This window comes from Asterias rubens, chromosome 11 (genome assembly GCF_902459465.1).
Source record: "Asterias rubens chromosome 11, eAstRub1.3, whole genome shotgun sequence".
In the NCBI taxonomy this organism is placed as follows: domain Eukaryota; kingdom Metazoa; phylum Echinodermata; class Asteroidea; order Forcipulatida; family Asteriidae; genus Asterias; species Asterias rubens.
In genome coordinates, this window is record NC_047072.1 from 9,673,063 (window position 1) to 9,686,405 (window position 13,343).

General features: G+C 39.1%; 1 protein-coding gene across 1 annotated transcript; it reads left to right on the plus strand.

Moving 5' to 3' along the window:
• Nucleotides 1–2,570: 2,570 nt before the first annotated feature.
• LOC117296811 (calcipressin-1-like) lies at nt 2,571–7,812 on the plus strand. Its single transcript, XM_033779874.1, has 4 exons — nt 2,571–3,006; nt 4,444–4,617; nt 5,601–5,763; nt 7,665–7,812. The coding sequence occupies exons 1-4, from the start codon at nt 2,725–2,727 to the stop codon at nt 7,805–7,807; spliced, it is 762 nt and encodes a 253-aa protein (XP_033635765.1). The 5' UTR covers nt 2,571–2,724; the 3' UTR covers nt 7,808–7,812.
• The last annotated feature ends 5,531 nt before the right edge of the window (nt 7,813–13,343 follow it).

Below are 13,343 nucleotides of genomic sequence, written 5' to 3' on the forward strand. Positions count from 1 at the left end.
CTGTTTATAAATAAGCACAAGAATAAGCAAAATATGCTATTCCAAAATAATGTTTCCAGCCAAACTACCATGTCACTAAAAAAGTTGTCCAGATTGTGACTGGCATCCTGCCCTTTATTGCTAAAAAGCAGCGATTTTTTGAAGCAGTATTTTGTGCTTATGCAGTGCTGTGAAATTTGGTCCAGGCCTCCAGGGCAACTGTAATTTCAGACCCGGCCTTTTTGATGAGTGATGTTGACACGTAGTAAAAAAATATACAGCAAAAAAAAAAAAAAAAAAAAAAAAAAACGAGATTTGGCCTTTTGTTTATTTTTAGTTTGACTGTACGCACTAACAATAGAGAGAGGGAGAGAGAGAGAGACCTTAGAGGAAATTGCCTGAAGCAGAATTGCAGAAGGCTCTCTGTTTAACTTTGCTGATTTGTAAAGCAATTTTAAAACTTCCGATGTCGAGCGCCTCTAGGCCAAAAGGTCATCACTCTCTCTCAAAAGGCTCAACACAAAAAGTTAATAATATTTTTTAGCGATAACCTTTTTTAATTGGACTACGTTTTGTTTGGTGTGTGTGTTCTTTCATGTCACTGTGGTGCAGTGGTTAGACTGCAGGACTTGCAGTTGCAGGTTGTGGGTTCACATCCTACCAAGCTAACCACTGATTTAAAGGCAGTGGACAGTGGATAAATAATTATTATCAGCATAAAACCTCACTTGGTAACGATTAATGGGGAGAGGTTGATAGTATAAAACATTGTGAGAAACGGCTCCCTATGAAGTGCCATAGTTTTCGAGAAAGAAGTAATTTTCCACGAATTCGATTTCGAGACCTCATATTTAGAACTTGAGGTCTCGAAATACACCATCTAAACGCACACAACTTCGTGTATGCCACAAACAAAGCACTAGTAAAATACAAACTGTTTGTAGGTGGTTGATGTCAATGTAAGATGATGTTGACTCTCGGCAAAATACAATTTAACTGACAAGGCTGTTTTCTTCTTTCATTATTATCTCGCAACTTTGATGACCGATTGAGCTCAATTTTTCACTGGTTAGTTATTTTATGCATATGTTGAGATACACCACTGTGAAGGCAATTACCAATAGTGTCCACTGCCTTTAAACCAATGACGTCATCCTTCATTCCCGTAGGCCTTTTATCTCAACTGACCCTCAGCACACTAAAAAAGGTCAGAAGTTTGACCCGGAACCGGATCCATTGTGCCTGGCCCAATTCTGGGTCAGTTTGACCCGGAATCTGCGTCAAACTGATCAAGAAATGGGTCAAGACGCAGAATCTGAGTTTAAATCCCCTTTTTGTAAAACTACTTTCCGTGTCATTAGCTCGAGTCCCAGAGCTGGTTTTGGACCCCAAGTCCGCGGGTCATCTTATCCTACTCGTGAGTTTTTATAATGAAAGGATCAGGACCTTTTTGATAAGGGCACACAGTCCAATCATACAGTGCTCATCATTAGACTGTCTGGGTGCACAAGGTAGTGACTATCCTGGCCTTGGATATCCTTGAGAGAACCGTCCAAGAACGTCTCCAGACACCTCGTGGTACAACGTTTTAATTTTGGAAAACAGTGCGTTGCGGATGTACTATGCTGGCAACGAATTGAGACATTAATTTTCACGAAACGTATGGCCTGATCACATTTTGACGAAGAACTAAAAGTGAATACTTGGTGCAAATGGGTTTTTTTTTCTAGAAAGGTGCATTCCTTCCTTAAGGCATTGTTATGAAACCGAGGCTGAGAGGACAAATTCGACCCCATCTTCGATAAAGGATCCAGTGCACCATGGAACACCAGGGAGCACAGACGATGAGGGCAGCATTGTGGGCTTATAGGCAGAGCCGTGCTGAGAATCGTTTTATCTTTCTTTTTGTACCATGAATCAAACATGAGTTGATTTTCTGTGCGTCTGTGCACGCTGCAGTTATTGAATTATCATTTTCCCTCAATTTTTATACTGCCCGCCGACAATAGTTACGTAGTGTTTGCGGGTAGAAAATACTAAATAAATCGGCGACACCATTAATTGGATACAACAATTTGTAGATTAGGCCACGCCTAGTCCATACCTCTGTAGGCCTTTGTAGTCGAAGCTTAATTTTACCCGCAGGGAAATATTTGGGTGCGGGGGGGGGGGGGGGGTTATAGCCCGTCCCCATGGGATATTATACGGAACCAGTCTTGCATTCTGCCTTTAAAATATCTGTTTTCTTAATTGATTCTCAATTAAGTAAATGAGTTAGCTGCACCTGTAAGCTAGGCCTATCTAAAAAGAAGATGATGAAAAACAGCAATATTATGGCATGCATCATCGAGTGACCCACTCCCCCCCCCCACCCTCCCCCTCCTAACACCCCTATATTTTTCGGCAGTTCGACACCAAAAAAATGAGGCTGGTGTTTCTGCCAATCTGTTTTTTTTTTCTCGTAAATTAGTTCTTTGTTTTCAATTAGCTCTCTCTCTCTCTTATTATGTAAAGAAAAAAAATTCACACTCAAACACCACCGACCTAATGGACTCATGAGGGCGCCTTGACGAAAGACTATTGTCTTTTTTTCCAGCCGTCCGACTGGTGCAGTGTCAACAATGTCAGAAGCTCTACTTCCTTAGCGCAAAACAGACCCATTTTACAAGGCCCCGTGAACCCAGAACCCCGGGGTCAGACAGCTAGCGGTTCGAAGGAGCTTCCTGTGATTGGTAAAACGGAAATATGAAATCATCTACAGACGAGGAAGGACAGCAAAGCGGCTCAACAAAGAACGATACTGAAAACAACATGGCGGCCACCATAGCTTCATTACAGCGGGAGCACATGGAGTATAGAAACACTTCGAAGGACGAGGCAAAGGGGGAGGGGTGTTCCTCCTCCAGGCCTGGGGTAGCTGAGGCAGGGAGGAGGCCCTCAGCGGGTGATATTCCGTACGAGGACTTACCGAAAGCACTTATTGCCACAAATGTACCTGATGCAGTTTTCTTGGATGCACAGAAAAAGGTTAGAAAATATTAAAATATTGATTTTTTATTTTTTTTAGTAAAAAAAATCTTTTTTTTTTTGGGGGGGGCCAATTTTTTATTTTGTTTTTTAGCATTGTTAAATAATGTATTAATAATAATATTTTTAATAAAATAAAGGGAAAGATTGATGTCTCCTGCAACAACCTTGTCACTAATTTTGGATAACTTTCCGTAGGGCGCCACCACCTTTTCACTCATTTTTACAAAAAGGGATATCTCATTGAGGTTAATTAGATACAACATATACAATATTATTTCATATCACATGAAAAAGTGGTGGCGCCATAAGGAAACTTTTCCCTAATCTATTTTTTGAGTAAACTAAAAATTATAGAAAATAATTGTTATGGAAAATAATTTTTTCATTATTTCATACATATTCATATCATTAATCATAACAAACAAAAAAGTGTTGGCAGGATACAAACATTTTTCCACTCACTGATTGAAGTGCTGACAACAAACCAGTAGGGCATTGCCATTCATTGCAACACAACTGCAACTGGTCGTCCCTCATTTTGTTGAGGGTGCCTTTTTATTAATGATATTTCTTGCACTTTGGTTGTCATGGTTGTATTTTGGCTAGCATTATCATCAGTAATTTGATGATTGCAAATTATTTAAAACTGGTGGTTGTAATAATGATTTGCAGTGGAGGCTGCCCATCCTTTGCCAACCGGCTGGTTGACAAAACGGATAACTTTCCGTATGGCGCCACCACTTTTTCACTCATTTTTACAAAAAGGGATATCTCATTGAGGTAAATTAGATACTAATTTACTATATTATTTCATATAGAATGAAAAAGTGGTGGCGCCGTACGGAAACTTTTCCGACAAAACTTCAGTTGTTGTGATGATGGTTTAATTAATTGATTGTATTGGTTTTTCAGCCTTCCTGTAAAAAGCAAGGTTATTCAATTCAAGAATACATTTATTTCCATACTCTCATAAAGGAATAACAACAGTTACATGTATGGAGTAAAGCAAAACATATCTTTAAGTAAGAGTAAACATAAATAAATAAATAGAGTACGGGGCCGTTTTGGTAAGCATAAGCTTGTAAAAAAAAAGGCCAGACAGACAAGAAAACAAGACAACCAGACAGACAGACAATACAAACAGACAAATGACGTTTTCATCTGGGTACAAATTCGTTAAATACAACAACAAAAAGGGATGTTTAAAAATGTACATACCACCTGACTCTGAGCCTTTGGCCCTATCTGATTTGTAGCTAAAGCTACACCTGTGTTGGTATGGTAATACTTCAGGAATGACAATCCAACAATATAGATGTAGCTGTAGACTCCTAGCTGTAGCCTCTGATTTGGTTAATGGCCTTTTTCCCCATTGAATTTATTAATAATCACCTTGTTGACAATTTGAATCTTACCCTTCCTCAAACCCTGCAGAAATCCTTTGAAGACCTCTTCTGTGCGTTTGGTGAGAACGTCCACTTTGTCTACCTGTCCAGCTTCAGGAGGGTCCGGATCGGCTACGAGACTCCGGAGCAGGTGGTTCGAGCAAGAATAGGAATGCACAAGAAAGAAATATACGGCACAACTCTCAGTTTATACTTCTTACAGGTTCGTGAACAAAGGAGGTTAATAGGGGATGGGGGTGGGGGATTTCATGGCTCATTCCGACTGGATAGTTCATGGAGCTTACAGAGGCAGTAAGCCACTAACTTAACATTTGCAAGCTAGATTGAATAATAACTGGTACAATGACTTGTTTAGTCAAAGTTCACGCTTACATTTGAACTCCCCAGACTACTATGTCACATGGTTCGGGCAAGCTTTCAGTTTATACTTCTTACAGGTTCGTGAACAAAGGAGGTTAAAAGGGGATGGGGTGGGGGATTTTGTGGCTTTTTCTGTCTTATTAGTTCATGTGGGTAACAGTGGCAGTAAGCCACTGAATTGCAAGTGCATTTGTGAGTAAGATTTGGGTAATGTTTGGTAAAATGACTTGCTTGTTTGGTTACAAGTTGCATGTAGGTGAGGTTTACAGTAACACTATGTGTGTAAATCTCTTTTGACAATTGCTTGTTTGGTTACAAGTTGCATGTAGGTGAGGTTTACAGTAACACTATGTGTGTAAATCTCTTTTGACAATTGCTTGTTTGGTTACAAGTTGCATGTAGGTGAGGTTTACAGTAACACTATGTGTGTAAATCTCTTTTGACAATTGCTTGTTTGGTTACAAGTTGCATGTAGGTGAGGTTTACAGTAACACTATGTGTGTAAATCTCTTTTGACAATTGTTGGTTCTGAGAAGAACCGGTGGTTTTCTGACCCAACTCTACTCAAAAGAGATTTATGCATGACATGGTACATGTAGGCCTTCTACCGCAAATCTCACCTAATTATACTCCCACCATACAAAGTTTTAAATCCTACTTAGTCAAAAGTTCATATGAATTCATCAGACTGTAGGGAAAGTTGCTATGTCACATGGTTCGGGGCAAGCCCTGTATAGGAACCTCCAGTTGGGCAAACTGAGATTCCTTGGCTTAACCAGAATAAATGAAATGAAATAAAATAATGTTATCTTGTGTTTCCAACAGCCCGTCAAACTATCCAACAGTTCATCACTGGAGCCGCCCATACCAACCAAGCAGCACCTTCTGTCTCCACCAGCATCACCGCCAGTCGGCTGGGAGCCAAAGCAAGAATCTGAACCAGTCATTGACTATGATGTCCTGGCAGCATTGGCTAGTCTAGCACCAGGTGAGCCTTCGTTTATACTTACCGAGGTGTTTTTAAAGTCTGTAGATTCTTTCCTGAGAGCTTGTCTTGCTATTTATTCTACTGACGCAGAGTAGATTTCTGAAATTGGCAGACTACTCCGTGGCAGGTAAATAAATAGCAAGAAAGGTTCTTAAAGACACTGGACACTATTGGTAATTGTCAAAGACCAGTCTTCTCTCTTGGTGTATCTCAACATATGCATAAAATAACAAACCTGTGAAAATTTGAGCTCGATTGGTTGTTGGAGTTGCGACATAACTATGAAAGAAAAAAAACACCCTTATCACACGAAGTTGTGTGCTTTCAGATGCTTGATTTCGAGACCTCAAATTCTAAACTTGAGGTCTCGAAATCAAATTCGTGGAAAATTCAATCAATCAATATACATTTATTAAAATTACTTCTTTCTCGAAAACTACGCCACTTCAGAGGGAGCCGTTTCTCACAATGTTATACTATCAACCTCTCCCCATCGTTACCAAGTGAGGTTTTATGTTGATAATTATTTTGAATAATTACCAATAGTGTCCACTGCCTTTAAAGAACAAAATCTACACAGCAAAGTAGATTTTAAAAAAACCAAGGTGTTACTGCAAACTGAATATCTGTACATTGATTGATTGATACCTTACCATGTACATGTAGTGCCTTAAAATCACAGGTCCATTTCACATACTGATATTTTAATGCTTTGTTTTGACAATCCTCTTTATACTATTACAGGTTTTAGCAATTTTTATTTACCACATAATGTTTTCCTTTTATTAATTTCAGGTGCATCGATCAAAGTGCTTATTGGTTGTTGTTTTCTGAATGTTGACATGAAATAAATGTATCTGAAATAAGAATAAGAAATTTGACAGTGATTTATGTCACTTTCTTAACTATGTTGTATGCTTTCTTTAGGCAATGATAATGATAAATGTATTTCTGTGACCCTATATCATAATAATTATGCATTTGTTATGGCTGAAAAGTTTGATGTGTTTTGATCGTTCCACTGCATTTGTACCTTAATTTCTCCACAGGTTTTGGGAAAGCATTGTATATAATACAGTGTGTTTTATCTCATCACATTGTATGGCCAAATTAAATTTACTCTGTTTTTTTCCTTGCTGCATTAACGTGGCTAACCCTTCTGTTTGAAAAAAAATCAGTTGTGCAGTGAACTGTTATAGGCAATGTGTTCTTGCGTACGCAGAGTTGTGGGAAAGAACTTTACCACACAATGGAACAAAGGTCCACACAACGTTTTTCTTTGTTAAATTGGGTCCCCCACACATGCCACAACGGGGTTCTTTAGAACAAAAAAGGGAATAATAGAACTTAACAATATCAAGTTCTCACAACTCTGTGTGCAAAATGTGTGTGTGCTATATTACATGTACATAAAGTTGTTTTTGCATAGGCCTACAGTATGTAACTTCCGCGTTTTTTTTATTAACCATGGTATTTACAATTTAAAACTGTTGGTGATTCAACTTTTAATCGCAAAGTATGTGCACTTCTTACTGTTTTTAAATGTTGTTTTCAATCTTTCAAATTAGGCCTATGTATTAATGTAGCAGTGCACAGCCACAATCATGGGTACACTTTTTGTTACAGAGAGACCAAATAAATACCGGTAAACTCTTTGCAACAGCAGCTAAATTGTATTTGACAAACTTCGGCACTTTTTATTCATCATTGACACAGGATCAATATCTTATAAATACATGTAACACTGATTTTTCAAAAGTTGAGAAAAAAAAGTGAACCTATAACATGTATGATTGTACAGTAGCTGGACAGAGCATCTTGTGGGACAGTTAACCACCCCCGCTTTGCACCCAAACCTCTGTAATAATCCAGAATATTTCTCTATACCGTTACCACTTCAGGTGAAGCTCATGAACTCCACGCGGCGGACGACAACAAACCCGGAATCTTCGTCCTCCCCTGTGAGGATCCGCCCCCAAAGGGAGCAGCAGCCAGAGGGCCCAAGATGAAAATACAACACACCAGAAGACCAGAGCCAAGTTAATCACCCAAAAAAATATTCTGAAATAATGTGCGTTTTTAATTTTAACAATAGTAATATTTATTCATTATTTAACTAAATGTTGAATCAGGTATTCACAACTTATTGTCATATTGGAGAGAGATCCAATGTCTGCCCTGTGTACTTCATCGTTGGAGGCACCCTGTAACTTGGTCCGAGGCTAACTGAACATGATCAGGGGCCAATTTCATAGAGCTGCTAAGCACAAAAATCTGCTTAGCATGACATTTTTCCGTTGATAAAAACAGTATTACATGTACCAACCAAATTTCCGCGTGATTTTCAGGATAAGCAAACAACAGCTGAAAACCAGTAACAAGCAATATGCAACAAATGGAAACTTGGTTGGTAATCCTGTTTTATCAAGGAAGAAATTTCATGCTAAGCAAATTTGTGTGCTTAGCAGCTCTTTGAAATTGGGCCCTGAGCACACTGATCGAAATGTTGAGTTGTCACAACTCTGGTTCTATACAGAACCAAATTGTGGTGTTGTCACTTATGTTGATGCCACGTAGGGGTCATCAGGCCTGGAGTTTCATCTTTGATAGGGCAAGGCCATCTGAAAGTCTTTGGAAAACTTTTAAAGGGGCACCAAATTCAAGACCGGAGGCCATGGCCTTCTGTAATTCCAGGCCTTGGTCGTGGTATTCAGGGATTGAATTGACCTGCATGTATATCACCTTCTGTTAACCCTGATAGATACATGTATACGTGTAACTTTGGATTTGTTTTCACTAGTCGTGTCTTCTGAGGCTATTGTGTAATGATTTTGTATCCGTAAATTGAGAGTGACTGAGCGTACCCACTTTGCTTGTACAGACTCCAGTGTTTACCACAAGTCTATACGAAGAGCAGTGGCAAACTTCCTTATAATACAAAGAAGTTTTAAAAGTTAAAAATGTACAACAAGTGTATGCTAGCCTCGGAGGCCAATAGTGGAAGTCATTCATTTTATGTTACCAGTCCACAGATTGCGTTTTCAGAAACGTATAATGTACTGTTTCTTCTGATGGTACCACCCAGTTGTACCCATTCAGAAGCCGGCAATGTAGTATCCCTTTTGATGGTACCACCCAGTTGTACCCACAAAGAAGCCGGCAATGTAGTACCCCTTCTGATGTTAGTACCCAGTTGTACCCATTTAGAAGCCAGCAATGTATTACTCCCTCTGAGGGTAGGCACCCATTTGTACCCATTCAAAAGCTGGCAATGTACATTTGTAGTATCCCCGTCTAATGGTAGTACCCAATTTTACGCATTTATAAGCCTGCAAAGTAGTATCCCTCTAAGGTAGTATCCACTCCATCGTTTTAATATATCAAAAGCCTACAAATATACATCTTGGTAGCACTCGATTCAGAAGGCAGCAGTGTATGTACAAACAAAAAAACAACCACATTGATTTAGAAGCCCTATGCACTGTAATATCCCTTCTGATTGTAGCACCCATTTGTACCCACCATTCATAAGCCTAAATGTTTGTACCCATTTAGAAGCCTACTACATATGCTTCATTTATCTCTTCTGTCTGTAGCACCCATGCCTATCCTTCAGAATCCTTCAATGTTTACAAGATCCTCTCTGATAACACCCAGTAGTGTCCCTCAGAAGCTTAAAACAAATCTTTTTTATAATACATGTAGTACATGTACCCGATTGCACCCGTTTGGAAGTCTACAATGCACTATCCCCTCTGATGGTTGCACCCAACTGTACCTTTCAGACGCCTAAAACATTGTATTCTTTCTGATGCTAGCACCCAGTTGTACCCTATCTGAGGCATACAATGTACTATCCCCTCTGATGGTTGCACCCAACTGTACCTTTCAGAAGCCTAAAACATTGTATTCTTTCTGATGCTAGCACCCAGTTGTACCCTATCTGAGGCATACAATGTACTATCCCCTCTGATGGTTGCACCCAACTGTACCTTTCAGAAGCCTAAAACATTGTATTCTTTTTGATGCTAGCACCCAGTTCAAGTACCCTATCTGAGGCATACAATGTGCAATATGATACATGTACCTCCAGAAGCCTAAAACATTGTGTACCTTCTGATGATACATTAGCACCCATTTGTACCTTTTAAGAAGCGTACAATGTTTTACCTCCTCTGGTGGTAAGACCTGATTGTACCCGCACTGACTGATGTCTACGAATCTGTCTCTCTTAGCACCCAATTGTACCATTTCAGATTCCTGCAATAACTACCTTCTTGTATCCTAATTGGAGAATCCAACATGCACATAATCCGGTAGCATGGTCTTTTTGTCACAAAATATTGTCACAAAATGTTTAAATTATATATACTACCTATTTTCTAAAGTGATAGTAAATGGTGACCTCATTATGTTTGTTCTCGGGTCATCTCGAAAACAAAACCTTTATTTTACTTTATTTAACTGTCACAACAGGACAGCAGAACTTTAAAATTAGGCCTACAAATTTAACATTTCTTGAGGTTGCAGTGCTAGTCACTTTTGAGGGTTTCAGTGACAGAAAGATACAATCAAGAAAGTACTCTAAAACTGTTCAGGGACAACAAATATATTGTGTCACAACTGCAAAATCATGTTCCTGCATTCAAAATATTTTAAGGAGCGTATTCTTTTGAAAAATTTCACAAATATTTAAAGGGTTTTCTGTGCATACAGGAACCAGTAAGAACTCACTTCCAGTCAGTTTCCGTGGAACTGTCAATTTTGCCGTCCAATGTCATTAACAAGTATGATTGTTAATAAGCCATTTTGTAATAAATAAAAAATTGCTTTCTTCAAGCATTGCTATTCAGTCAATTTTGTAAGAAATCCAAAATCTTCTCCATCATCAATCTTTGACTATGTACCATAACACTGGTGAAGTGAGTGTAGGCTTGCTTATTCAAATGCATTTTTTATTTATTCTTGTTTTGTGTAATGCAAATATTTCTTGTTGAAAGTTTTGTTGAGCATGAGTGAGATATTAACTATTGGTGCCAGTTGTTCGATTGTGTTTGTTTAGCAAGCATTCACATGACTTCTTAAAACACACATTTACCAACATCCCTTGTTTTTAAAGGGACAGGTAGGTTAAAGGTCACGATTGTTCATTCACTAAAGACTTCTACTTATGTACTTGCAGCACTTTCTGTGAGTGAGAATTATGATATCGCCATATTTTAGCAAGGGTACTCGGTTATGTAATCCTTTTTACACTTCACATCATTAACATGGTCTGAATAAAGGAATCAATGTGTGGTGAAGAGGTTTTCAACTTGTGGTTTAAACCCAAGCCTGGTTCTTGATAATTTTACCGAGACAAAGTCGAGGTAAATCATCAAGAACCAGGCATCGGCGGGTTTAAAGCACTAGTTGAAAACCAATTCAACACACTTTGATTCCCATTCATAAATAATACCTTTTCGGTCCAAAAACATCAACACTTTTGGTCAAAGTATGAAATAAATGCAAAAATTATAATTGTTCAATGATTTCTTTCAACACAACACCCCTCCAGCTATGAAATGGTAAGGCCCTCCATGCCCTCGGGTAAACAACTGCTTATAAGGGAATGCTGTGGGCGTCGCGCGTATCGCGTGATGTGGCACAACTGTCCCGGCCATTGCTCTCGACCAATAGGAATGAAGAAACTGTCTTATAAGCAAAGGTGCAAGCTCGCGTGTCACGCCCATGTTTCAACACTTTTTACTGGTCATAAACAAAGGTTTATACACGCGCTCTCCACCAATAGGAATAGCGACACTGTCTGAGGTATTTATGAATCTCTGTTAAAAAATAACAAGGGTTATGGTTTATGTTTTAACAAGGATAGCTTTCACACAGCTATTTTTTGTTTACTTCGATGTGATTGTAGTCGATGAAAGGGCCTATAGTTTTGTATATGATGCTTGTTCTTTTTATCTCAGCCAAATACACATACTTGTGTACTGTCTTTTTCTTTGTCTTAGATTTTCTGTGAACACTATTAAAGGCCAGTGTTCATAGTCCTAGTCCTAGATGCATGTATATTATGCTCTCATTTATTGCAATTGTCTGCCAAAGCAATCGTCTACTTATACATGTAAGTTGTCCACCGTACTGGCAATTTATTTTATAATTTTGATAAAGAGTTTGCAATTTCTGTTTGTTAAATACATATGAATTGTGATGTAATGTAATGAAAGTAAATGTAAAGCTATTATATGTAAATATGAATAATTTGCGGTAGTTGTCCTTTATTTACCTTTTGGCATGCAGAGGGTCTGTGGTATTGGACTCAAGTTCTTATAGCTGAATCATGGGAGTGGGGGTTTGATTCCTAGTCATGGCACTTGAATCCTTGAGCGAGACACTTAAAACCATAATTGTTTCTCTTAACCAAGGTGTATAGTAACTGGGAACCCGTGAGAGCTGAGACAGTATTGTGTTGGACTTATAAGCAGCTTGTTAGGCTGGTGGGTTTTTAATTCTGTAGACAAAGAGGAGAACCGGTTTTAGATGGCATAATTTGTGGTGTTGAGGCGAGTGTGTAAGTCCCTGTAGGTAACCCTGCCATCAACTTCACCAAACTCTTCCTAACTTAGGATTATTCAACTTCACCAAACTCTTCCTAACTTAGGATTATTCAACTTCACCAAACTCTTCCTAACTAAGGATTATTCTTAGAACTTGGGACGAGTTCAGTCCCGTATCCGAAAACGTTAGGATGCATTGAACGCCATCTAAGTTAGAACGAGTTACTCGTCCCAACTCGCGATAGGATTAATCCTAGCGTTTCGTGTATCGGCTGCTCGAGACTAGAGGGCCTATAGTCGTATGTTGGCCAAGTCAAAGCCCAGGACTATTGCCCTTAGAGTCGGTCAAGTTGTACAAGTAACTGTCTTTGTTTCATGGGGCTTTGCCCTCGGATCATCAGAAGGGAGTCTGGGAAATAATCTGAATTGTAACCCCCAGAAATGCCAACTGTCCCTGATTATGGACACTGTTTTCCTGTGTTGTTGAATGTACATATGTAATTCTAAATATCTCCCGTGATTGGTGAACAACAAATCATGATTACGAGAAGCAATGGACCCTTCCCATGAAATATGCTAATTACATTCACGCATGCGTACAGACCCTGTTGGTTGGCAAACGCCATAGAGTTGTGCACTAAGCAGATGCGCAATCGCGTCTGCGTTAAAGCACCCATTAGCCATGTACAAAACGACGCGTTCCCTCATTTTGCCAACCAAAACGTTAGTGCACACGCGCTATGTGCAATTTACATATTTCATGGGAAGCTATGAACACCTCTAGGTTGATCCTGGGGTGGATTTCTCTAAGAGGGAAGAATAGTCTTGGGTGGATTTCACAAAGAGTTAAGACTAGTCTTATCTCGAGTTAGGACGAGTTACTAGTCCTAACTTAGAACTAGCTGTACGTTTTTTATATCTCTAACTAGTCCTAACTCTTTGTGAAATCGATCCCCTATCTCCTAACTTAGGACTAGGATTTTTATCCCCCAGGCAAAGGGCCATTCTGGACCTAGGTGGTGTAGA

What these genes read in the sequence shown, in the direction of transcription:
- LOC117296811 (XM_033779874.1), top strand. Translation starts at nt 2,725, where the DNA reads ATGAAATCATCTACAGACGAGGAAGGACAGCAAAGCGGCTCAACAAAG. An exon ending in TCTTGGATGCACAGAAAAAG is followed by an intron (nt 3,007 to 4,443) that starts GTTAGAAAATAT and finishes CAAACCCTGCAG; the next exon opens with AAATCCTTTGAAGACCTCTT. An exon ending in TCAGTTTATACTTCTTACAG is followed by an intron (nt 4,618 to 5,600) that starts GTTCGTGAACAA and finishes TGTTTCCAACAG; the next exon opens with CCCGTCAAACTATCCAACAG.